The following is a 26,930-nucleotide window of genomic DNA, read 5'->3' on the forward strand; positions in this document are numbered from 1 at the left end:
AATGCATTCAGAGAGCGATGCACTTACTTCTTTCTTGCTGTCATGACATTAAATATATTTAAAACAAGTTTTTATGCTGAAATTGACTCAGTAATACACTTGCATTCTGGAGCATTCCCACAATTACAACTAAAACCCATTTTGATTCCTTAGGTCAGGATTTAGTCCATCTGGTAAATTTAAGATTTTACTGTGTGATTTCAAAAAGTACTTTAGAATTTATTTGCTAAATGCTTTTGGCCTTTTTATGTGGGGCTGTACTTCATCATTTTCCTCCAAATACCTGCTTCAGCAGACAGAAATTTTGACCTCTGATATCACCACATTCCAGTCTCGCCTGTATATCTGAATATCTCCATAAATCAAGTCATTTCAATACTAAAATTTATTACCTATTTTCTTTATTTACTCTCTCCTGATGAGTGTGTCGAATAGTTGGGGGGGGGGGGGGGTGTAAAAAAAAAAAAAAAGTAATGCAAATCCTGATTGTTTTCCCTCTTGGCCATCACATGGTTGTCAATCACAAAAATCATCACTGAAGAAGTAACTACTTAGAAAAGAAAGGCAAATATCTTAGGCAGTGTCTATCAGTTCTGGGATATGTTTCAATATTACACTGATGTAAGACCTGAAAAAGAGATGGTGTGCCCAAAAGGTTGCCTGTTTTTTCCAACTACATCTATTTGTCTAAGAAAACAAATTACATCCCCTAAAACCCCTGCCTCATTTATATCTTTGATATTCCAACCACCATACTAATATTCTAAGTCCTTCCTCATATGAGGTGCCCAATTCCACAGAGCCTACTTATGTGAGTAACACATAGATACACAAGTCATCAAATACTGGCTATGCAAGTATTACTCAAGCAACTAAGACTTCACAGGATCAGCCCTCTTGGTAGGCTGCCAGTTGGCCCAATTTCCACTCCCAGTTATCCATTTTCATGTGTGCGCATGCCGCTTAGAAAGGAAACTGGTTCTCTGTGCTGGAGCAAATAGTGCATTATTACAAAAATATTGCAATATTGCAAAGATTACATTATGCAGACTGACAGAGGGGGTGATGCAGACCTGTACTACCAGGGGAATAGCACCAGAGAGGTTCAGAGGGACATAATCTCTGTCACACAATTTGGGAGCAAGACCAGGGTGTCCGGATCAGCAAACACTGAGGCTGCCACAGCATGTCACTCCACGCTTGGTTCAAACGGGCAGACCACCAGCTGAGAGTGACCCCTGGGCAGCAGTACAGGTGGGTAGCAAACATTTGCTTGATCCTCTGCTGTTATTCAGGAGCTGGTTATAATCTGCCCCTAAATTAACAGAGCTCAAATCTGAGGCCCTTCTATAAGCAAAGACTGTCGAACGAGTGTTTGGGCTCAATAGAGTCAATGAGATTTTAGCCCCTGGCTTTGACAGAGGCATAGCTGAGAACAAGCCCTTAAACCACTGGAGAGATTGCAGTGCAGCACACCCAGAGCAAACGAAGCAGCAGTACTTGAACTGGGGAGTATGGGTGCCTGTGCTTTCATTTCCAATTTTAAAACACACGTGGGAGAGGGAAAGTGGGAGGGCAGCTACTATCATTTTCTGCACCAACATGAGCCTGAGAAACAATGACATTTACTTTGGTTTAACTAATTTCCACACATCAGATCATGTTCGGCACTCGTGTGCCAAAGTCCTATTCTTCAAGTCTGTTGAAATACCACTTTCCGAAACATGTGTGCTAACATTTGGCCAACACCGCCACAAGATCATTTTATTAACTTGTAGCTCATTTCATAGACTGCTGCTCATGTTGCTAACATATGCTATTCTACCATTTACTGCTCTATAATTAGAGAAGTCATATGAAAGAGATACACAAGGCTTAATTTTTGCATTAAATACAATTTGTTTAGACTTGGGTAGGCGAAATAAAGCTATTTAAAAGAAAAAAAAAACATATAATGAATTAGAAAACTGCAAGACAACTAATTTAACTCTTAGAAGGTCACAGTAAAAATTTTTTAAAACCCAACCCCCCACCTCAAGACTGCATACAGTTTTAAGGATTGTGTTAAGAATCAAATCCACAACTGATTTCTGCTTTGGCAGGATACGTCTTGTTTCCATGGGCTGAGGGCCTCAGGGGCAGAGCAGCTAGCAGGATCCTTGCAAATGGGGGATCAAGGTGCAAGACCAGAAGCTTAGGAGTAGCACAGGAGGGGTGAACCTTTAGCACAGTGTGTCTTTTGCTTAAGCCAGCACCAAGCTGTCACGCCAAAGCATTTTTAGTATGGAAGAGGATGAATAAAGGATAGGGAGCATTGCTGGGGTATTTATTAAAGCATGGCCTGCTTGGAGAAGGTAAGGATACCACATCACTTCTCTTTCCACACAGCTGACAGAGAAAATTCCAAGCCAGTCAGCCACAAAGATGGCTTTTGTTAGAAAAAGCTGGCCTGTAATAGACCTTTTGCTTGAGTAATTATCAAATAAGGACTTTAGAACTCATTAATAAGCCACTATGTAATAATAAATAAAATATGAAACATTTGACTTTGATGTTTAGCTATTTGTCTTTCCCCCATTGGATCAGTTTCCATTTTCACTAAGCAAGTTATGAGCTGGACAGAAGCTGTGATGCCATGCCTACAGCAGAGCCCCATGAATTTGAATCAATCATTTAGCAACCAGCTACAAGTTACAGGCACATTACAGCATTTCTCTCTTCCATGTGCACACAACTGCATTGCAGAAGGGAGTTAGACATAGATTTATTTAATATTAAACTGTTTAAAAAAAAAAAAAAAAGAAAAGAAAAAGAAAAAAGATACCAATGACAGCCAGGAACCAATTCATAAGAAAACTGGAATTTAAGGGATATGTAACCTTTCTACTGTAAATTAATAAACTGCAGCTATAGTTTATTAAACCACCACAATAATTTACATTTTCTACTGCCATAATCTTGACTGCTTATAAATTACAGTAGTTTTACCTATTCTTTAATCCAGAAACATCATTATTAAAATGTTTGATGCAGGCTACAGTGCATCTATCATTACTTGTAAAAGTTAATTAGATTAGATAAAAGAAATAAGTAGATTTGCATTTTTATCCTGGTTTTAAACTTCCAAAGAAGATCACAACAGTGTGCCTGTGGGCAATTAAAAACAGCATACAGCAGTGAAATATAAAGGCAAAAAAGGTCTGTTTTTCCTGGCTAATTCATGATTGAAGATACAATTACAAAATATTTTAAGGGTTTGCTGAAGCTGGGGGCTATTCGTAGACTTCTAAGCTTTGTTTATAACTCTCGCTCTCTTTCAAGGGAGTATCTGATCTGCGTACCCTGCCAATAGAAGTATCAAATTGCTTTCAATGGCTTTATTTGGTCCTGTTCAGAGCTTGCTGGAAGGGGATCAGTTTCATAATCAATAACAAAAAAAAAAAAGAAAAGAAAAAAGGTGGGGGAGAATATTCCCTAGTGCCAGAACAGTAGCATTGCAATTGCTTTTTGCTTGTCAATGCTAAATACAGTTTACAAAGAGAGACAACCTCAGAGAGAGTAACTGAACTGACAATAACTAGATTCCAGCTTGTGCATTTTCAGCAAGCTCACTGCAAGGAGCTTTAACCTGTCTCCAAAAGGCAATAAATGAAAGGTTCGGCTCTTAAAATTGGAGGTCAGTTACATACTTAATGATGAAGCATATCTTTAAATCTATTTCTACTATTATTATCCTAGCAAAAAATTAATTAACCAGGTCAGGGAGGCTATGAAGGCTAATGTGGAATGTAATTATTCCTGATCTTTAGACATGTACTTCACATAAAGAGATAGTCCTTATTCAGCTCACCAGGTACCTGAATTGTCAGTAGTTAATCATGGATAAGAAGAGAGACTCATTGGTTCAGCCTCTTAAGTTTTAAGTATGATTCAAATGATTCCTATTCAAGGACAGTTCAAATAGTTGCAATTTTTATGTTACTATTCTTTTGTTTGTTTACTATCCCAGTAATCATGTTCACTCTTTTTGACTGAAACAGAAAATGCAAGAACATTAATATGAAACTACAACGGCATGAATGTATAGATTAGAAAAAACTACTATTAAGAATAATTTCTAGTGGCTGAATTGAAACAGAATACTTATGAGAGCAGAGGAAGCCAGTTTTTCTATGCAATGGAAATCATACTGATTCAAACAGAAAATGAAATGCTGTGCAATGGCATTGAGCGTAGTTCAGAGCAATAAGGTGAAGGGAAATGGAGGAAAGCAGTTTGGATCAGCTGTCACTGTAATACCTATCACAAGTTTTTGCAAAAAAGCTCAACAACCAGTGTCCCTTTTAAAGATTTCAGCCACAATTTAGGACTTGCCCTAACAATGCCTGCCCACCAGAGTAGGGAAGTCCTCGAAGTTTTATCCCTTAAATCCACATACCACCCAGCCCCTGCAGGGAAATCCTGGAGCAACATGCTCCAAGCACCAGTGGGATCCAACCCCCTTCCTCAGCTGGACAAGGTGGGGTCAGAAGCAGTCCCCAAGCCTCTTTCTGAAAGGACTGAATCCTGGCAACGAGGCACTGATTTCAGGGATTTCAGGGTCTCAAGCAGTCCTCAAGTTTGGAACTGCTCTAGAGATGCAAGCCTTCCCTTCTTCCAATGTAGTCTCATCTTCATGATGTACCACCAAATTCCTCCTTGAAACAGCTTTTTCCCTTATCCCTAGAGGTTTTCACTTTCACAGCACAGGCAAAGAGATGTCTTTGAAATAGTCTCATTTTGTCCCTTCTATTTAACGAATACTTTTTATTAAACAAAAAATAAAGTTCTTCTAAAAAATATGAATGAACCTGGAGACTGATCTATGAGCTCTTACTTGCCCTACTGTATTTTCTCAACTTTTATTTCCACCAAAAGTAATGATTTCTCTGCACAGCTTTGCAGAACAGAGAACTTAATTTGGCATACTAGATATCCTCCCATCTCTACGGACTCCTCTGTAGAAGAGTGCTTATGAACATTTGAGCTGAAAAGTAATAATACACTGCATTTATCTGAATTTTTTCATTTAAGATTCTCAAAACATTATGTTTGAATTGAGGAACAGGAAACAATTTGCCAAATTTCAGATAATCGGAGACAGAACTGAGAACAACTCCAGATTCCCACTCCGTTTAGTGAACAAACAAAACTGCTTTCCCCAACATGCACACCCTAAAAGTAACATTAGCTTCACTTTGAAAACATGAGATGATAATGCAGAACATTTAATGACCTCAGTACTCTTGAAATACCTATTTAGATTTCATATGCTAAACTTAACTAATGCCCTCTTTGCTCATAGATTGTTGACAAAGTTTTGGATGTATAACAAGTCTGGAGTAAGGTGCTCCAGTAAATGGTCTTAAAAACAAAACAAACCAAAACAAACAACTAAATGAAATAAGGTGTTAAAATTATTAAATAAACAAATAATATACAACACAATGTAAAAAATGTATACCAAATAATGAAAATTCTCAGTAAATTAACCCAGTAGGTGTCCAGGAAAAGATGTGTTTTATTTAATATGGATTATTTCCACTTTTATATGTCATTGACAGAAATCTCATAAGCCCCACCTAAAGTAATTTCTAATTGTTTAAAAGGTTAAACAAATTGGATGCACTTATTCACAGAAATCATTGTTTAAGAATTAACACTATACTTCAGAAGATGACAGTGGTACACTGTGTGTCTCATGATGAAAGCATTGCATCAGCAGTGCCCCACTCCTGCATCCTGGAGAACATACTGTACTTATTTCAAGTAGCTGTGTCATGAATAGGCCCATGCCCAGATGGAACTGGCACCTGTGCTTCTTATATTTTGTAATCTCTTCAAAAGGGGAGTGTCAGGGAAGAGTAGTATTGTTTTTCCATGCACACAAAGTATAGATAAAAATTCACACCATTTAATGTAAGTAATTGCTATTTCCTGAAAATGGTTGCTCAAGAGTGTCTTGAGCACCTTCTAAATAAAATCAACTAAGTTATTGGGGATGCAGTTCCAAATTCTACCATGCCCAAAAACTAAACCGAGAATGTAAATGTTTATTAGAAAATTGTTTTTTCCCCTCAAGCCACAGAGAGCGTGATTCACCTCATCTCAATTCAGATCTCTACACTATAGGCATCAGCATGCATATCCTTTACAGCTAATGGAGAGAAACAGCCATTTTAGGGAACAATTAATCTGACATATTTTAAATGTCTACTTTAGGACAAGATGAATTGCATCCTAAAACTATTCACTCTGTTTGTCTCTGTTCACTAGAAAAACAATCTGGATAATTAATTGAGACAGAGTCTACACTGCAGTTATCTGCTTTTGATATGATGAAATCCACCCAGAGTCACCAGTGCGACTTCGCTATTGGAATTGAGGTTTCCTGGGAAGATGCCGAGAGGGGACCTAGGAGAAGTGGCACAGCACCGCATCTCTTGCCTGCCTCCCAGTTTACCCCCATCCCACCTATAGCCCCTTAAGGAGATACAGGTCTCCACAACCTGCAACACTCAATTAATTCAATAGCAACAAACCTATTAGGAACTGCAGGGGCAGCTTAGCAACTAACTTCTCTCCCAGGCAACTCCTGGCTAGCAAACCTGCCACAGAATTAAGAAAGAACAAATAAACAAAGAAGAACCACTTGGCTCACAAGCAAATGGACTATGTAAGCTGCTGTTTAGCCTAGGAAACAATCTCTTAACAAACTTTTTTTTTTTAGTAATCTCCTCATAAGATCAATATATGTTTGAGATGGCATCTGCCCAACATGCCTACTGGTTCATACTGGAGTCTACAATGTTCCTTGGGCAATGAGATGCCCACTACCAAGCTGGGAAAGAAAACAGTCCTCACTGCCCCAAATGAACTGATTAGATTCAAGTAAATATAAAGATAAATAAAGAGGCCAAACTACTGAGGAGCTATGGAATAAGAGTAGCTTATATTGGCAAGAATTTTGAAACAAAGATAGGGAAGGATCACCAAGAAATAAATTAGCTCACATGAACAGAACAATCATCAAAACACCTCTTTGCGTATACATCTAGGAAAGGATGGGAAAGAAAACTGGTGGAGGGTTCAGCACTGTGTTTGAGGAAAATTGGGAGTGAACAAGAAAACAAACCTGCAACCTATTGTAAGACTGCATTTCCCCAGAGTCAGTGGGAGGGTAAAGCTACTGGAAAGTATTGAGTGAACTGAAACATGAAGTACCTTTGAACTTTTTACTACAGAGCAGGATACTTTCCAGTAAAACATACCCACATTCTCCAAATAGAAACAAAAGTTACTGGGTCATGATTTCTCTTTCTGTGTCCTAATTTTTAAAATAATTTTAAAAATTAGAAATTTCTCATGCAAATAACTGTTCTGTTTAGCAGACTCAGCTGTGTTTCAGTCTTAGCTTTTATGCCAAGTAAAGATTTTTTTGTATGATTCTTTGTTTTCTGAAGCCAGACTTGCAAATAACAGAGAAGATGGTGTATGATTTCCTTTCACTATTCTTACATCTCTTCCATCCTTTCTGTATACCTAATGGGAACACTCAGTCTTCCAATAGGCAAAGACAATAATGGTGCTTTAAAATTCAACTGTGCCTCTCATCGCAGGTATCAATATATTTATATATGTTAATTAAACTCCTTAAAGTGTAACCAAAACTGCATTACAATATTTGCAAAAGCATTTACAAGCATTCTTTTGGGATGAGGGAAGGAAAAACTTGAATTTTGCCATCTAGTAACATGGCAATCAGCTGACTAAGGAAAAAACCTGTTAGTCCAAGCCTATAGGAAATTATTGACAGCACCATCATCTGTCAGGCTAAACCGAAATATTTAAATCAAAGAACAGGCCCGTGGAAATGCTTTCAAAGTGGAAAGCAGAGAAGGTAATAGAGTCATGTGTCACTCCCTACCCACATATATTAGCACAAAATTAAACCAGGTTCTGAGTACAAGTACAGGCAACTGAATACCTCCAGAACACTCCCAGATCCATGAAGGTACTCCAAAGGTACATGGGGCACATATACCTGTGGGTCTATTATCCTATTCTATAGATGTTTGCTTTAGTTAATGAAATGGAAAACATTCTTCTAACCTTCTTATAAAGCCAATTCTGCCTTTGTTGAGTGATGAATTCTATAAACAATAAATGAGACTGCTTTTACTTCACACAATACAAGTCAAACTGATTGAAGATTTCAGAATTAAATTACAAGATTTAAGAAATAGTTCAGAACTTTCAGAAGACGACTCTGCTTATTAAAGAAAAGCTCTTTCCATCAAAAAGATGTTTGACAATAATTTTCTAAGACACAAAGACCCTTCATAAAGAGCATCTTTACTGAGGTTTGTTAGTAAAGCATGTGGCTGCTTTATTTTAGATCCTTCCCTCTCCATAAATGGAATTTAAGTATAATCAGAAGAGAGCAATAAAACACACTGACCTGAATTTGCTGCTGCAGTAGATTGATTTTGTGCTGCTGTTGCAGAAGTTGCTGCTGTTGTCTTGCAATCTATTAGAAATAAAATTTCCATTAAATTAAAACAGTAATATTGAAGCTTCAATATTACTGAGTGAAAAACATCTTATTAGTTATTCTTTATTATATTCTTAAGCATCATTTATTTTTTAAAAAAATTAAGGATATTTTAGAGGTATCTCTATATGTGATGTAAACATTTTAAATTTAAATGCAACATAAATTCTAGTTAGCCAGTAAGAAATATGTATTTTAAGCACTTAGGCCTCAACTCTGCAAAGCATAGAAACATGAGTTTAGCTGGGTGCACGTGAATAATCTCATCACTATTCAACAAAGCATTTAAGCCTGTGGTGATCTTTGACTATGATGCATTACTGTTAGCTACAAAGGGAATGAAACACATGCTTAAAATTAAGTGCTTTGCTGAATGGGGATGGGATTACTCAGGTGCTTAAGGTTAAACACACATTTTCCTGCTTTGCTGAACTGGAGCCTTAGCTAGTATTTATAGATGTTTCACTATTCAGCACAAGCTCCTAGGGCAAGCTTCTCTAACTTCATTCACAATGAGCAGCACATTACTTCTCTTGTAAATCTCAAAGTCTTCCTTGGAACTACTCAAGGAAGTAGGGTCTTATTCTGTGTAAAAGCAGTACCTGATGCAGTAACTCATCCTCAACACAACCCTGTGAAATACGTAGATATTCTTACCCTCATTTGGTAGATTCAGTAAGGGATCTGAAGGGTAAAGGTTCACTCTATCCCTTCTCTAACATAGATGAAGAGAACCATGTGTTCAGGGCAGGGAACACTAAGAGACTAACGAGAGAGAATCTGCCACAGACACCCCACCTGCCCCGATTCCCACAAACCATCCAAAATCAGCATGCAAGAGCAGAAGGGAAATAGGATCCTGTCCTCAGACCGCAGAGCTACTCCCTACAATGGGTAACATGGTCTGCAGCAACAGGGAGCTGGGGGAAGAACTGGACTTCTGCTTTAGAAGGGTAACTGTGCAGCAGACTGAAACAAGGGCAAGATTTGTGTTTCCTGGAAACACCAGCAAATCTGCTACCTTCATTTCTTAAGTACAATTTCCCCTCCTATAAATATTTATCTAAAGCAGAGGAACCACATAAAACAGCAAAATGTTGGTGACAAAGGTAGTTTGGTCACTCAAATCCACTGTTCCTGTTTTGGCAAAGATGCTCCTGGTCTCCTTCCCAACATCTTCCAAGCATGCTTACTCTGTTATAAACAGAGAAAGCTTAAGTAGAATGTTTTTATGATAAAAAAATTACAGAAATGTAGCAAGGTCGATTTGGAAATAAACAATCACATAGTTTTAGTGCAAACTATTCAGACTAACTCATAAGGAATCTGCAGTTACATACATATTAACAGCTTGTAATCATGCACACACAGGGATCGAGTCTGTCATTTCTTTATTCTCTCACTTTACCACGTGGAAATAACTCTGTAATTTTTTTTTTTTTCACTGCTACAGTTAAAATTCACTTTTGTATGGGAGACCAGCACAAAATTCGTACATATTTTAAGTCTTGCATATGGCCTTAATGAGACAAATTGAAGTCTACGTGGTCTGGGCTGGATCAAGGCAAACTGCTGCACAGAGAAGGAACCAAGCAGCTATCATAGCCCACTACACTGATGCTTGTAACAGGGATCAAACTCCCTTTATGAGTCTGGTGTTCAAATATTTCTGGACAAATCTTCCAGTAAAGTCATTAAAAATATGGTGAATGAAGACTGAAGAAGCAGGCCCTAGTCTGCTGATGAAAAAGGTAGTTCAGAGCTAGCAGCCTGTGTGCCCAGGTAACCTAGAGGCAGCTCCTAGGACCTCAGGTCATCTATTGTCAGATCAGTGGTCAGCGTAGTGTCTGTGCTTGGAAAAGCAACTCTAATGGTAACTGTGCTACAGAGAATATTTAAAAACCTGTTTGAGTGCTTGAGTTACTTTTAATGAGTAGCACACCAATTGTGCTATTCCATCTTAGAAGTGTAGTGCTTGTCACTAAAGATAAGCTCTGTCAGGTTTATTGTCCCAGCACATTGTCCCTGCTGCTAAAATCTGAGTGAATGTAATAGAAAGATTATCATGATATTTAGCTTCATAAAGGAATTATTTCACATTGAAACACCACATGGAGCTGCATCATGGGTCATTCTTTCTGAGTGCTGTATCTTTTTTCACAGATATGCAGTATCCTATGCCCAGAATTGTGTGGAGCTGCTGGTGACCTGGCTGCTACTTAACATGGTAAACTATAGCCAAGGCAAGGATAAGATCTTTGTTTACATGTGCAAAAGCACTGATCTGCCAGAGTTCAAACTGCATGTGAACAGCTTTTTGTACCTGTGTGTACAATATAGTACCCTTTGAATAGGTGTTTCCTGATGAAAACCAGGAATACACCATGAAGCATCTAATGACAGTGGTTCCTCTTAGATGGAACAGTATTATGATAGAAAATGTATCCAATACCCCACAATGCAATTACCATAGCATAGCCCTGATGTATAGGCTTGACACAGTAAAGTAGGGTACACAAGCACCATGTGGCTCAAATTCTGAATTTTATTTGCCTATCGGTTGAGCTACATGCTCGCTTCATTGAGCATGACAACCTAGTTTTAAGTGTCATTTAATTTTCATTTTGAAATATAATTACAAAGTGTTCACTGTAAGATATCACTCGTCTGCAAATGTGTCAAGATTAATTTGTGCTAGCTTATTCACAAGTGTCAATAGTTAATTACTGTGTCATCTCTGGATGGCTAAATGACATTCTAACTTCTGATTTTTTACAGTGTTCCTTTATGTTATTTTCCATTAGGGGATGAGTCCATATTCCTACATGTGGGCAAATACTCAAGCACATAAAATACCAGACGTCACAACTCATTAAAATCAACAGAGCATATATTGCTGTATATATCCCATAAAATACGTTTAACTGAAAAGATAATTCTAGTAATAATGTCAGATTCCTAAAAACCACACATTAATTTGGATCTGTCTGATCTAATGCCTAGGAGACTAGTGTAAGGGATCACTGTTGTTACACTTTTGTACAATGAGAAAAGGACAGCTTTTTGGACAACTTCATCTTAAAAAAAAAAACAAAAAACCAAAAAAAACCCAAAACCAAACAAATAAACCCCACAACATGAACAAACAAATCAAACCTTACTTGTAGAAGATATTTGAAGTTTTGAGGATGCTTAAGGTTTTTTGTTCAATTATTTTTTTGTCGAAAAGAGAAAGAGTTAAATAATGGTTATAGTCTGGCTTATTTGTAACTCCCAAAATTGCATCTCGGTGCAAGAAACAACAACTGTGAAATCTATCAAATGCCACTTATTCTAGGAAAGAAATTATTTGAATGTCCACACTCACTCTTTTTCTCAGGGTCCTATGATATTTTCTCTTTCTGGAAAAAGAAGTAATTTCTGAAGATATTTAATCTCTTTCAACAAAAAAAGATGAAAGCAAACACCAAGCAGAACAGTGTTTATGGTAAGCATTCTGCAAGAAACATTTTCACAGGTTTCTTTCTTGGAGCCTCACCTGTTCTTGCTGTTGGCGAGCAAGGTCCATTTGTTGCCGTTGTTTTTCAATTTGTGAGGCTGCCAGCTTTTTCTGTTCATCATGGGCAGCCAGGAGCTGCTCCCGTAAGCTGATCAGCTGGGTGATCATAGTAGAGAGCTGTCGCTCTTTTTCTGCCAGGCTTTCTGGTGTACCTAAATGTGCAGGAAAGATGTACTGTAAATATGAGATAGACAATAGTTACCAAGCAATATTCACAAAAAAAAAAATGGCTGAATCACCAACATGCTTACTTCAAGTGGCAGATTGAATATATATTTTACTAACAAATCCCTAAAGAATCTAGCACATAGCTTTGCTGCGCTCTAAGCAGTGGAGGATATAACAAAAATTGGAGCAGAAAAGATATAGAGTATTTCTTTTTTTCTGACAGGAGTAATTAACAATGCACTGTGTACAAATCCCTATATCTTTTTCATCTAAATCTGCCCAGTGTGATAAATACATTCACAGTTTATTAGACATAATTTTCCTTTACTTTATATGTTTTATTGTTTTTTTCCCCAAGCATGTAAAAATGTTTAAAAAAAATTAAAATATGCTGTTCAGCAGAAGAAGCAATTTAATAGTTTATTGATAATTTCTCTAAAATACCCATATATCTGGTAGATCATTTGGGTAAATGTAAGCTTTGGTTATGGAATGCGTATTAAAAATGAGCTCTACTTGCCCCTAAGAGAAATGGCTAACCTGAGAAAATGGCTTAAAAATTTTCATTTAACTTTCAAAGTTTACTCTACAGAGAGCACTTAATTAATATGAAACTACGGTACATTTATTCTTTGCACTAATGATGCTTAATGGTCTGTTTATGGGTAAATTGCATGGGTCTCCTAAGTAGAGAGTACAGGGTCCTTTTGCAAATCAATCCAAAAATATCCCATCTTACATATGAACATATTACTCTGTCACAAACAGCAATGTCAGCTCCTATATTTGAGCCATACACTGCATTTCCTTGTATGAGCATCTCAGGCCCACAGCTCTATAAGAGGTAATAAAATTACAGTAAGGTAGCAGTTCAGGGATATTGGAAGAGCATCTGAAAGAAGTTTACAGTTGGAAGTGGGATAAATGAAGCAATTTTATGTTGTACAGAGAACTGAAAGTTAGAGAAGAAGCAAACCAAATCAAGAGCTAGTCAGGTCTGTAATCTGCCACAGTGATATGAGAAGTGGCACAGAAAAGAGGGTATTTGCATACTTCCTTTCCTCCATTCACAATAGAAGATTGTGATAAAGAAGTCACAGGACTTTTGAAGAGGAAGAAAATGTGTGAGGAACAGGACCTGGGAGGGAATGGAGAAATTGTCACCAAAATTATGACTCCACCTTCTTCCCAGGAGTAAGATGGATATCTTCTAGGGAAGAGAAGAAAGAGGTTGACAGGTTTCAGAAGGAGAGGGAAGACAAAACAGATTCCTGCCAAGCAGGTGACAAACCCAAGATGCTCTACGACTTACATCGTGCTATGATGGGACCAATATTATTCTTAAACTGAATTCCATTTGCAAAAGCAGCATACAAGAAAACTTCTGTCTATAATTGCTTTCTATGGAAAAAGAAACTGCATGGCTTAAGTCATTCACTCTAAACAATGCAGACTCTCAGAAATAAAGGGTACCTGTTTTTCTGTACATTTCTTATTTGCATTTAACGACATAAAGTACTGAAAATATTCCATTTCTTAGCCACTGTTAACTATCTTAGATTTAAAAGAGTCTACAACAAACTGATGTTTCAGTACCCTGTAATGCCAAACCTTAATTCAGTATACATGTGACACAGAACTCCAGACAAGGAAAAACGAGTAACTTCTCTTGTAGTAGAAGTTTTTAAAATGGTTAGCAATTTTCTTAGTCACAAGAAGTATGATGGATGCATGAAATAAAGCTGAAGGACACGCTACTATTCAGACCAACCCATTGCAAAACCTTAGTGTGAGATGCGTGACTGTGCAAAAAGCTGTTTCAAAACAACAACAAATAAAAAAGATTTTTGAAAGTAAGCTTAGGCAGGTATGTGGCCAGGAAAATGTCTACACTGAAGGTACTGCCTTGCCAGGATCCATTAGTGTGTACTGAGCTCCACGCTGTTGACATCAGTTCAATGATCTGTAACTTCAGTATAGACTTACCTTAACCCTCTTAAACTGTATTATTCAGTCTTGAAGATGGATGCATGGATCAAAGATTATTCAGGTGCTTTTGAATATGTTTTTGTATACTGAAATTAATTTCCATAGATAAAAAACTGTTCTGCCAAAGAAAAACTCCCTTGCCCATCATGACTAGAAGAGATCAACCACACACCTATTTTAGAAAGCCAATGGGAAGCAACCTGCTGTCTCAAATGATACTTATTGCCATCCACTGCCACCTGGGAAACCACAGCTTGAGACTTTCACATCTGTCAAGCAGCTTTGGCATTGTAATGCAGGCCCCTGATCTTACAGTCATAAAATATTTTACACACCCAAAGCAGATATTAATCTCCTGCTCCATTTCCATATTATTCTGCATACTTTGTACTTGCTTCATAATATGAGTAGAAAGCTACCACAAAGAGTGCATGCTAAGGCTACAAAATTTGACTGTTTTGTTATGATTAATTAGAACCATTTGATATAGTTGCAGCAAATTTATAAGAACATTTCTTTTTCTTTTTTTCTAAATTGTATACAGTATCAGGCAGAAGTAACTGTTCTTATTCAGGAATTCATTGTAATTGTTTTTCTTTCCTTTTTTGCCCCACAGAAACACATCTGAAATGAATGACCCCATTTAAAGTACTCTGCTCTTTAATTTGTACTGTGCTATGTAATCCAACAGCAGAATAGAACTGATGACCACAAAATGTACACTGTGCTCCTGGAAAATAATGAGACCTCCATGAAGCTGCAAGACACCTAACTGAACACTGCTCAAGACAAGAAAAAGCATAAGATGCAGAATATTGTGGTATGAACGGTGTGGGGGGGAGGTATAATTTAATTTTAGAGTGGAAAATCCCAACCATTATTTTACAGTTTAAATACCAATAAAAAACAACTTGCTCAGAATGCAGACCAGATTGAGCTGATCTGGCTGGGCCAAGAGAGGTCATCAGTAGCTGTGTGCCATCATCATCTGTTTTGCATCCACTTACTGCAGCAGGCAATGAGATTCCTAAACTCATTACCAGTAAATAAACTTCTGCTGCTGACTAAAAATATCTATAAATAAAATAAAAATATAGCTATCTGTAAAATGTATTTGCCATAAAAACAGATAAAACAAAAAGCTTAGTAGAAAATATACAGTAAATATGCCAGCTTCCATAAAATATTATATATCACAGCTCTTTCTCTGTTCTAAGCCTTTTCTCTTACTCCAAAGATAGCAGTGCATTTTTTTTTTCCATGGGGTCTTCCTTATCCCCAAAACACATCTGTCTTGAGTTTCTCTCAGATTTGTCAGGTGGATCAGTGCTCCCCAGGGCCTGCTCCATCTGAAGTATTTTAATTTGACTAAACACCTGATTTATTTTATCTCTCCGATGAGAAAGGCAGTTTGTCTTAATAGAGCCTGTCAGCCTACAGTCCCATTCACAGCAATTTACAGGCAGCCAGGGATGCTGGAAAAGAAGAGTGCTGTGATTCTGTATTTTATCCTCCTCCAGAAAGCACCTAAAAGCAGCTATTCACTGCTACTGCATGTGGCATTTTAGAACTGAATTAGCTTTTTATTCAAGTAACTACACTTGTTGTCAATAGCTTATCTGTAAAATTGCTACATTCACTACTGATTTTATTAACCTTTGGCTCTATCACAAAATGGTCTTCAGTTAGGAAAGACCTTTAAAATTGACACATTTTTCTTAGGGGCCTTTATTTCAGTGACTTCAGATATACTGAATTTGATCCATTGACTCCCTCTACCAGCAGTATTTAAAATTTTGAGTGTTGGTGGGAAGTGGATCGTATTTAAGGACTTCTTTTTAAAATGAAAATATAACAGTCTTACCAAAAGTTCAGAAAAAATAATTATTATTTTTGATAGTCCTTTGGTTACATATTCTTCCCTTTGTGATTATAATCATAAACTGAAAAATAATTTGGTTGTAGTGATATTTTAATTTTTCCTTGTGTGCTTTTACCATTTCTTTTTACATGGATTTGAGCACAATATGAGATAAAATAGTCAGACTGAACAGAACTAAGGCATCAAAGAGAACTTTTGAGAAATTCTGGTCATAGGTCAATGTAACCAGGAGTACAAAAATAAAAAGTAGCTATAAATCTGCTCAAAAAGAGAGAAGAGTTCAACTTGTGGTCTAAAATTACATTTAGAAAGAATTCTGCTTGTGGCAAAAACCTTTATTTTAAAACTGATCACAATGCTGCATGATTTTTGCTACACAAAGTAACAGAAAGATAATCATATATCTTATGATATATTTAAGAAAAATCATAAACATAATCTTGCATTTTATCTACATAAACATTGCAAAAAAAGATTAAAAATGTAGTATCCTGTAAGTATAGATACATAATATAACTGTAGGTCCTATATCAATCTCTGCTTTACCACCTTACAACACTTCTATTACCTTTTACTACATATTCAGTCTATATACAGATGTAGCTGCATGTCAACAAACACAGGAAGCTTTTCAATGTTAAATTTGGAACTGTCCTTGTGGCAAGTTGTCATGAGATAGAGGCAGAGTAATAACTGCTGGTAAGGGAAAAAATAAGCAGGAATAACAAAAAATAGGCTTCTAGACTTACATAGCATAATTTACACTAATCTCTTTGACACTCAGCAAAAGAAAACAAGATAAAACCACATATTGTATCAAGTGAATAAAAGACAGAATACTGGAGTCATAAATAAGCCAAAAATTTATAGGCGTGGTCCAAAGCTTGCTGAAGTAGGATTCTTAGCTGTGACACGAAATTACTGTGGGTTCTTGAATGTGCTTGCCTTAGTTTCCCAACATGTACACAAAGTAAAACACTACCAATCAGAGGCTTTTATGCCTGGTTAGTTAATGCTTCTGAAGTGCTTTGAGATCTTTGCATGGAATCTCTACACAGCTGCAAAGTATTATTGGTTCTCTTGAATTCTGTGATTAGCGTAAAGCATGACAAATATCATCCTTGTTTATGCACTGCATCTAAACTAACTTTTGCCCCATATACTTACAGGAAATACAAATTAATAAATCAGAAATGATTACTCCTGTTATGTTTTTAGAATAAACACATAGTGTGACTTTTATGAAATGAAGAGACAGTAATGCAAGAAAGAAGTGTGGACTTTGCCAGAAACTAAGAAGGGCTTTAAATCACATAACTGCAGTTACAAAGTATCATCAACCAAAGCAATTCAACCAACAATCAAAAATGATTTTGAATCAAGTTAAGCAATTTCAGCATTTAAAAAAAAAGAAAAGCCTTTATGAATCAATTCCTCTGTTAGTTCGTTGGGGTTTTTTTTTCTTATGGACATTGTTTGAAAAGAAAGCAAAAACACAATGCTAGACATAAAAGAAAGTGTATTTGATCTTAGCTGCCCAGAGATAACCTGGTTAAACCATTCTGTCTAACACGGCAGTCTGCAGCACACATCAGATAGGCTGTGATGTCTCTACTTCACAGGCTCTGTCCAGCATTTAGCATTTACCCTTTTTTGATTGGGTCACCTTTTAAATGCCACAAAATAGGGCAGCAAAAGTCAACAAAAATAAACAGGAAAAACAGAAGAAAGTAACAATCTAATGGAAGGGCTTTGGAGATAAAAGTCACTTTGTGAGGGCTGCCTGACTAAGGAGCCCCCTTGCCATTGCAATAGCATCTAATTTGAGTTCTAACTCCAACAGCAGTTTAAAAAGCTTTCCACTCTAAAGGGCCCCAAGTGCATCATAAAGATAAAGCATTTCAGTAGAAAACAGCCACAAAGACCTCTATTATCTTATCAGTCTTTGGTTACAACAGCTGAACCAATATGACTAAGTTCTGAATGACTTTTTTTTCCCCTTCTTTTTATAACACTAGAATACTGGAATTTCTTTATTTCATGATCAGTTAGCAATTGTTGATGTTCCCATATGCTACTGTCCAGTCCTTAGTCAATAAAAAGTTTTATAAATGCTTCCATTGTGCTTTGTAGCATCCCAGTGCAGAAGGCAGCACAGCAAACATGTCCAGCATGCAAACCACACCGGATAGCTTCTCTTGTGAAGGTGTGAGATCCACCCCCCCCCAACCCCCCTGCTTAGCTCTCAAAATCATTCTGTGTTTTAAGCTTTGAGCAAGGAAAAATAAATACCCTATGTCCATAAACAGTAATGGGAATTAATATTAGGAACTACTGAAAACATTCTGTAGAGCAAAATCTGTTTGTTAGATTTAGAAAAATAAAAAATCACTTAAATTATCTTTGCTTACGAGAAGGATGAAAATGTTTTACTGACAATCTGCAGGATTCATCCTAGTTTCACATATACTAAACTTCGCACACTTAAGCAATTTCTTAGGTGGGAGTGCAATTTTTTAAGGATTCGCAGAACAGAAGAGTTTTAATACAATCCTAAACTTATCAAAGGCCAGACTTTCTTTCCTAGACACAGCCATAAAATTGCAGGCAGCAGTGAAAATGAAATTACCCAGCAAACATCAGGGTCCTGCACCCACTGCTGCTTAGCTTGGATCATACCAAGGCTTTCATCCAGTCCACACATGCATCTTCTCTAACTGGGGGGACAGTACACGTGGAGAAGAGTAATGCACATCCAGATCTCTCCCTGACATTGAGCTGGGATAGAGACAGGAGTCCCTGGGCCTAAGTGCCCTCACAGATCCTCACTTCATCACTGCACCTCTGTACACTATTTGACTATTTAAAGTGTCACACTCTGTTGTTTTTTTCCCTTCTCAAAAGAATTTGAAGGATTTATTCCTTTTTCAGACTTCCCAAATCACAGAACAGTTTATTCTGCATTAAGAACAAGTCAGTCACAAGAATGTATATAGTAATCCAGCTGAATATTTCTCCTAAAGATTTGCCCTAAAGATGGCAACTGAGGCAGGCTTACCTGCCCTAGCATTCCCCAGCAAATGCTTGTACCTTAGCTTTGCTGCTGCAAATAACCACCTCTTCTGAGACAGTTTCTTTTGTGGCCTTTAACGCTTTTTTGATCTCATGTGTTTGCTGGACTTTTTGTTCTTGTGTTGTTTCTTAGCAATTCTCAAGTGTTTCCTGAGGAATATCTTATATTCAGAGGTTTTCTTCCCTCTTTTTCACAACAGTTCTAATCAAAGTAAACCAACACACTCAAAAGAAAAATACTGCAGTGACCAGATCAACATAAACTGTTCACAAGTTACTACCAAACAGCTTCAAAACTGCCAAAGTAATCTGCTAGGCAAAGGATTGGATTGAGTAGAGCCCGGCCAGCTCATGGAGCAGCACAACGATATGTTGCCCCATTTTCAGGGATGTGGTGAATCCACTGTTGAGTCCTAAAATGTAATTCACGTCAGGAATGTAGGAAAGAATGTGATGTTAGCCAGAGCTTCAACCTCCCCCTCCTCCAAATAGTGCCCAGCAAAAAGCAGAATTCCAACAAATCTCTTGGACTCCTTTGCTTCTGAAAAGAAGAACTCTATCTGACATAAGCCTTGGAGGATTTAAACTAAGTTTAGAGATTTTGTTACTATCTCATATATACAATTCTACTTTAGTGTTGTTTGCTATTACAAAGAAAAAAAAAAAAAAAACACTTTAGCCAGTTTCTTAGAATTATCCTTGAATTCCAGAAGAACTTGTCACCTTACATTCTAAATAATACTAGAAGTACATATTAAGTGTTAATTCATGCATGTGCATGAAAGAAGACAACATTTTTTGAATAAATTATTTGTAGGGGTTTTCAGCAGCAAGTTGAGATTTGGTTATGAATGCTTTAGTGCTTGCAGTGGGTTTAGAAATGCTTCATATATACTCAATATAAGCTGTTCAGACTCCATGTGGAAAAAATGTGATAATACTGGATATAAACAGAGAAATATGTATTATACATTGCAATTAAAAACTCACAGCCAACCTGTTCTTGATGAATTAGAATATAATGATATAACAGAGGCCACGGGCTGCGAGTAATCTGTACAGTGATACAAACACTAAAATATGATGTAAAGAGAAAAGAAAAATGAGTAGTTTTATTTTATTAACTGAGAAGACTGTAGCCCAGGGCATAGCACACCAAAATAAAATTAACGTGGTAGTGTTATATAGAGAGCAAAATTTGTATTATTAATATTATTATTGACTCTAATGCTTTTAAAGTTAAAAAAAATTTACAAACAATAAAGGATGAAAGATGGTCCATCCATTTAAGATACTCACTCAGGACTTGAAAGAGCAGAAAAAATATCCTGACCTTCAGTTTCAGTTTCTCCCATTTAAATACACATGAGAGTTCTTCCCGAGATCAGGGAGGGGGAAGGAACAATAAAGATTCCAAACTGTATTTGTGGGCCATATAACAGGAAATAGAATATTAAAAAATAAAAAATCCAAAGGATAAAGGAGGTATTGGAACTGAAAAGAATTGATAAACAGGAAAAAAAAGAAAATCTAACTATCATGTAATTATGTAACAGTTCCTTCTCTGTAGAAAAACCACACTGAGATGCCAGAAATTGTGTGAATAAGGATGGCAGAAATATTTAAACATCACAGTAGGAATGAACTTTCAAGATCGGAACCTTCTCTGTGCAAACATCCACACACAGATCATGTTTACCAGGTTGTGGAAGTTAATATCTTAAGTTAAAATGGCACAAGATTGATTCACCTTTCCCCATCAGAGAACACACATCAAGCACAAAAAACAATAGCAGGCCAATGTTATGTCTTCCTCAAGGAGATGAGAAAGTCATAAAAAGGGTTTGAAAGTTAAATCTTGTAACTTTTCTCATTTACAAGGGCTGTGCAACTAACTCCAACCCAATAGTCCTATGATGCTTTAAGTTCTCACATAGCAAAATAGGGGAAGTCTCATAGGGAAATGGAGATAGCCAGTTTTACCTTCCGAAGATGGGACACGAGTACTAAATATCAGAAAACACAAGTCCCTCAATAACAGTGATGTTCATAGTGCTTGTAGCTTCTTCATTACACTGGAATTAACAACTCAGCAGGTCTTCATAATATCAACACATACATGTAGAACTAGAAACTTAGTAGAAAATATTCTTTATTTACAATGGTATGAGAGCTGAACCCCATGTTCCCATAAACAGTAAGTGAAGTCATTCACCTTCCCTATTATATTATCTCTGAACCTGACTCAAAACACATGTATTCTTTCATAAGCTTTGGCTGAATTTTGTAATCGTCAGAGGACCAATAGCAGACACATCAAATAGAAGCCCAGGAAAACTCGTCACTGAACATTATGGAATAACATTGTTTTAATGATGTTCTATCTCTCAGTTTCTACAAAACTCACTATATTAGGTATGTAAAAATGTTAGTAAAGAAGCCTATACATATATATCATCCATAGCACCACCCCAGTTCTAGGTCTGAGACTGCTTTGTCCTGACAGCACCATTTGACGTACAAAACTGTACATAGTATTGGAAATTTTAAATGCACTTCCTTATTAACTTCATAAATCTCTCCCTGAGCAGCTTATAGCTTGATGTGAAACTGAGAATGAGGTGTTTACAGAGAAAAATACCGCCCCACCTTTCACACCAGCTTCAGAGGCATTCCAACACACAGCATTTTGTCCTAAACACTACTTTGCTTTCTGGATAATTCTTTCAATTTTTTTTTTCTCTTTTGACTCATGAATTTACTGAATGGAGTTCTGCTGCACTAGTAGTGCCACTATATCTTAATTTAGTTAAGTAATGTTGTAGATGTTTGAAATAAATTGAAAACCCCTACACTTCATTTCCAGAAAAGAAGAAAAATATTTTAGTTCTAGATGAATATTTGCACCCATGCCTTGATGTGGAGAAGCAGATGGTCTGACATACAAATGCTAAGCCATCTCTAATACTCATATACAACATTGCAATAAAAGGTATAAGTAAGATACTTTTTTGTAACTGCCTCTTTTAGATAAGCAATTATATTTTGTTTTGCTTATACACAATCATAGGTAGTGTCTTCTTTGGAATTACAGTGTTGAGAGTCACAATTGATGACAGTCTGGAATAAGTAGGAGCTTATCAACCAACACGAAAAGATTAGGAGTCTGCTGAAGAAAAAAATGTAAATGGAGAATTCAGGACTGATTTTGAAATTGCTCCATTTCATTGATTCTTTCATAACAGCGTACAGCTGGATAAAAATCATTTTGTTTCCATATTCAATTTTAACTTTAACAAGTGATTTCTGGGTACCGTGATACTCTTCAAAATGAATCTTATTTTTTTATTATGTAAACATGATACAATTCCAAGTGATCTATATGATTTTTCATTCTTTTTAAACTAGTATTTCTTCCTGTTGTGGTGCAAGTGCAAAAAAAAGCACTTGTTTGGAAGGAAGAGCTCTCCAATTAAAAATTGTATCTTCAATCACAGGGATGAACTGAATATCTGCTCTATCTAATCTTATTCTGGAAAGAGAATTGTATATGTACATGCATAAAAATGACTGGAAGGAAGCTGAGTTAAGAGGAAGTTAGTTTAATATCTCATTTGACTAGTATAGCACATAGGAATTAGATGACATTAATTTCCCTGTATAACAGGACTCAGTTACTTGTGATTTCTTTAGCTGACATTTGTCTTTCATAAAAAAGTTCATGATGTAAAAGAAGCTTTTGCTTGTTCAGTCTTCTCGCATTGTCAAAACTATGGATTAATAATGAAAGATGAAAAAGAATCACACATTTTAATTAAGCTTTCCATTTTAAACAGCAAGCTACAGAAAAGGAGGTTTATAATATTTTTTTCTGCTTCTTGTATTTGCAGAAATAACATGATTCTTCTCTTTAAATAGTGAGGAATACTTTGTACTGTAATGTACATAAATACATACATGAGGTGATGGTAAGAAAAGTGACAGTCGAAGCTGATACATCTTTTATGTTTACTCCTGCAGTTGGACATGTGCAAATCATGTGAAAAAATGTACCGTCGCTGTATCCTCCTGTGGGGCTAATCTAGCTTTAAAGAGGACGATGTGGTGCCTTATATTGAACTTCAGCATCTGTGTACTAGGAAGGTCTATTAGAACAAGGATGGAAATGAATACTTTTCTCTATGGGTGCAAGAAGGGAAGAGGTCCTTTCCATAGGTGCCACTGCAGCTTTTTTTATAAAAAAATCTAATCAATTTATATATTAGGATTCAATTACTGGAGTTCATTTGCCTGAAAGCTAACACTGAGGATCCCAATCCAAAACACTCCAGGAATCTTGCCTCTCTTCCTATACTGAAAATTGTAACCCAAATGCATTTCTTCTACTGCATCCAGAATGCACAATATACACAGGAGAGATGTGCCCCTGTGAAATATACTCTGACTTACGATGTCTTGCAGTTACTTTTTATATCTCGTTAAATAAGTTACTTCCACAAGTTTTTAGTTAGTAGTTATTAGCTACACCACTCAGAAATGTCTAAATATAAATATAAGGAGTATTAGTACTGCAAGATTTATATACTTTAAATATAAATTTTAATTTTGATCTTAATTACATGTTCATCTTTCATGTCTTACAAATACAAACAAGTATATCAATGAAAAACTTATATTTGCCTCTGAAGATTTTTATTGCCTCTGGTGATAAGTAATGAAGAGGCAAAGTTTATTGCAAAACAAGGACATTAGCATAGCCTGTCTATCATGGAAGCTGTAAAGAAGAAACTTCCTACTTCATCTAAGAAGAGACAATTTAGTCAAAAGCCTTTGATATGTGTGGAAAAGCAACAACATTTTATACATTTAGAATGTGTCCACAGAAGTCAGTTGAAGGATTTACACTTATTTCAGTGGGTTTTCAAACAGGTCCGTTGATATGTTCATTAATAAATGGCATTAGGTGGTCAACATTGGCAGCTTCAGGCTTGTAAATATGAATATTATTATAAATTTCTTTCATAATCAAACAGTTATAAATTGAAAGTGCTACTTATCTGCTACACACAACCTCATAATCTGTAAAACCAATTCAGCAGAGTTTATTAATGCTACAAATATGCATTATCTTATGTCTTTTGAAATAACCACAACCTCACTGTATGGGTATGAGAAACAAAAACCAAACAAGTAAACTATGCTTGTTCTTCCCTCAAGGTTTATTTTATAAATAACTAAATAAATAATTTAAAAGAACACATTCCAGAACAAATTAGAATTCTATGACCAGCCTGCTGCGCTACTATGAAATATGCTACAAAATTATCAGTCAAGTATTCTGACTGCAGAAAACCTCCTAAATCACATTAACCAGAGCACAAAGGAGGTGGCCTACATTTGCAGACTGAAGTTACACACATATTCTAAGAGTGTTCTGGTATAATTGGGCTCTAACCACAAGCATGAGCATGTTTAGCCAGATGTTTCTTAGAAGCGACTAAAAGTACAGTTGGAAACCTACTTAATTCAATTTATTTGTATACCTAGTTGATCATAAACCAAAACATTTAACACAGTCCTTCACTACAGAATCTTTGGTAATGAAATTCTTCACAGTCCCAAACCAGAGAGTGGTATCATGTTATTTTTTGTGCTTATATTGGTATTCTACCACTCAAACAGGATCACTCAGAATGAACACATAAACACTGCCTATTCAAAAGACTTAATATAATCTAATATTCAAAGGCCTGGACATAGACACAAGTTTAAGCGCAGTCTAAAGATGATTCAGAATAAATCTTGAAGCACTGGAAGCATGTAGGAAACACACCAAGAGGTTATGAATTCCATTAAACAGCATTCTAATTCAATATATTATAAATAGGATATATTTAAGAAATCAGGATCCCCTAATTGTTCCTCTCTCCTTAAGACAATAAGACACCGTCCAGTTGTATATTCATTACTTTATTTCTACAGCAATGGCAATTTCATCATTATTTTTCCTTCATAACAAGACACTAAAACTAAAAATATAAATGAAGAAGAAGCAGGAGCAGGGAAAACAGATCTCTACTGAGACTTCTCCAATTGGTTTTGAAAGTTAATCATCCTTTTAAGTGTCCTATTAAAAATTAAAAAAATTAGGTATGTCTGGAACAACATACCTATTGCAACTTGATGCGATGTTTCCAATGTGTTTCTCAGAAGTTACATCGGTGTAACTGTGATGCTGAGATACTGCAAACTAAGATAAAGGCTAATTGTGACTGCAATATAATTTTGCACTTAAGCAATGTATTTTATGGTTATTTCCTCTCTATGAATTTTAAATATCCATCAAAATTTCAACCCGTCTGCATCTGTAAAGATCTTGGGTGTTTTTCCAAGGGGTTTCCTAGATTTAGGTGTCTCCGGACCAGGTTTTTTAAAGGGATTGGCCATGTTTTTAAAAACACCTTAAGCATCTAGCACCCATTGACTCACATAACATCTTACACTATTTTAAAAAATGAGATAGATGTGTCTGAATTGCATAACATCACCTTAGAAGTTTTCAATTCATTTTCATCAGAGGTGGTTTTTCGCACAGTGGACTCTAGAACCATGGAATATCTTCCTAAAAGATGCCATGGGCTTTAAGATTTATATAGGCTCAAGGCGGGACTGGAACAGTATTTGGGAGCGGGAAGAGAGATCTAGCTGACTGATACAAAATAAACAAACCACATCAGGGTCAGGGGATCCCTGGAACTGAAAACAGTCAGAGGCTGGGATAGCATTAGTGTGAAAATATATGCTTTTCCTGTTCTTCCTTGAGTCCATTTCTGATGACTGCTGGAATCAAATGGAAGTTTGGCTGTTTCTTCCTCTTTATACCAAAGATTCCCTTTCCAGTTTTCTCTGTGTTCTTGTATAGCAACTTTAGCCCTTCAGATACAGTATTTGATGATTTTTTTATTAAGATTTGTTTTCCCTGTATGGGAATTCATACCTATGTGTCAAAAAACTGTCTTTCCTTAATGTAAAAGTAGTTTAATTTACTTTTCTGATGTGCAACACCAGCTAGTGGACATGAGAACCTGAATCTGAGTGAATACACAGGCTTAGGGCTGACATGTTTCAGTCAAAACCTTAAGTTGCTTACTTTGAGTTTCACATAGGTAATAACCTTAGTACAAAAAAAGCTTCCAACTGCACCCTTACAGCTAACTTCTAACATATAGCCATCAATATATTGTATTATCATCATCATTTCAGGATATCAAAATAAACACAGTCATAAATGGAAATATTGTTGAAGAACTGCTGAAGGACATGAGGTATTTAGGTATCACTTTCTAGAACTCAGTAGCACTTTGGTAATTTCAAAGTAGCGCAGACTGCATTCACTTACAAATTTTCAAATTCCTCTTTGGAGCTCTTCCGTTATTAGCTTGATATGTAATAGCAAAGATGAGATTTTTCTGCTCTGGTGTACCTTAAATGTTCTGCATTTAGGGGACCCTCAGCACCTTGCAATAAAGCTAAGTTTGCAGTAAGCTTTCAGTTATATCATGCACTCAACATATACAGACAACAGTCCATATAAGACAACCAGCTTGCATAAGAGGATGAAAATACTAATCTGACATGTAAAGACAATTCAGAATATGCATTTATAA

General features: G+C 36.3%; 1 protein-coding gene across 10 annotated transcripts in view; it reads right to left on the minus strand.

Moving 5' to 3' along the window:
* Nucleotides 1-26,930, minus strand: part of SOX6 (SRY-box transcription factor 6) — a 375,192-nt gene that overhangs the window by 137,396 nt on the left and 210,866 nt on the right. For all 10 annotated transcript variants that reach the window (XM_074885126.1, XM_074885127.1, XM_074885121.1 and 7 more), the window contains 2 exons: nucleotides 12,132-12,304; nucleotides 8,501-8,569 (listed from right to left, as the gene is read on the minus strand). In XM_074885126.1, coding sequence (XP_074741227.1) covers nucleotides 8,501-8,569; nucleotides 12,132-12,304 — 242 coding nt within the window. The remainder of the gene's footprint in view (nucleotides 1-8,500; nucleotides 8,570-12,131; nucleotides 12,305-26,930) is intronic.

The sequence above is a fragment of the Strix uralensis genome, chromosome 15 (assembly GCF_047716275.1).
Source record: "Strix uralensis isolate ZFMK-TIS-50842 chromosome 15, bStrUra1, whole genome shotgun sequence".
NCBI lineage: Eukaryota > Metazoa > Chordata > Aves > Strigiformes > Strigidae > Strix > Strix uralensis.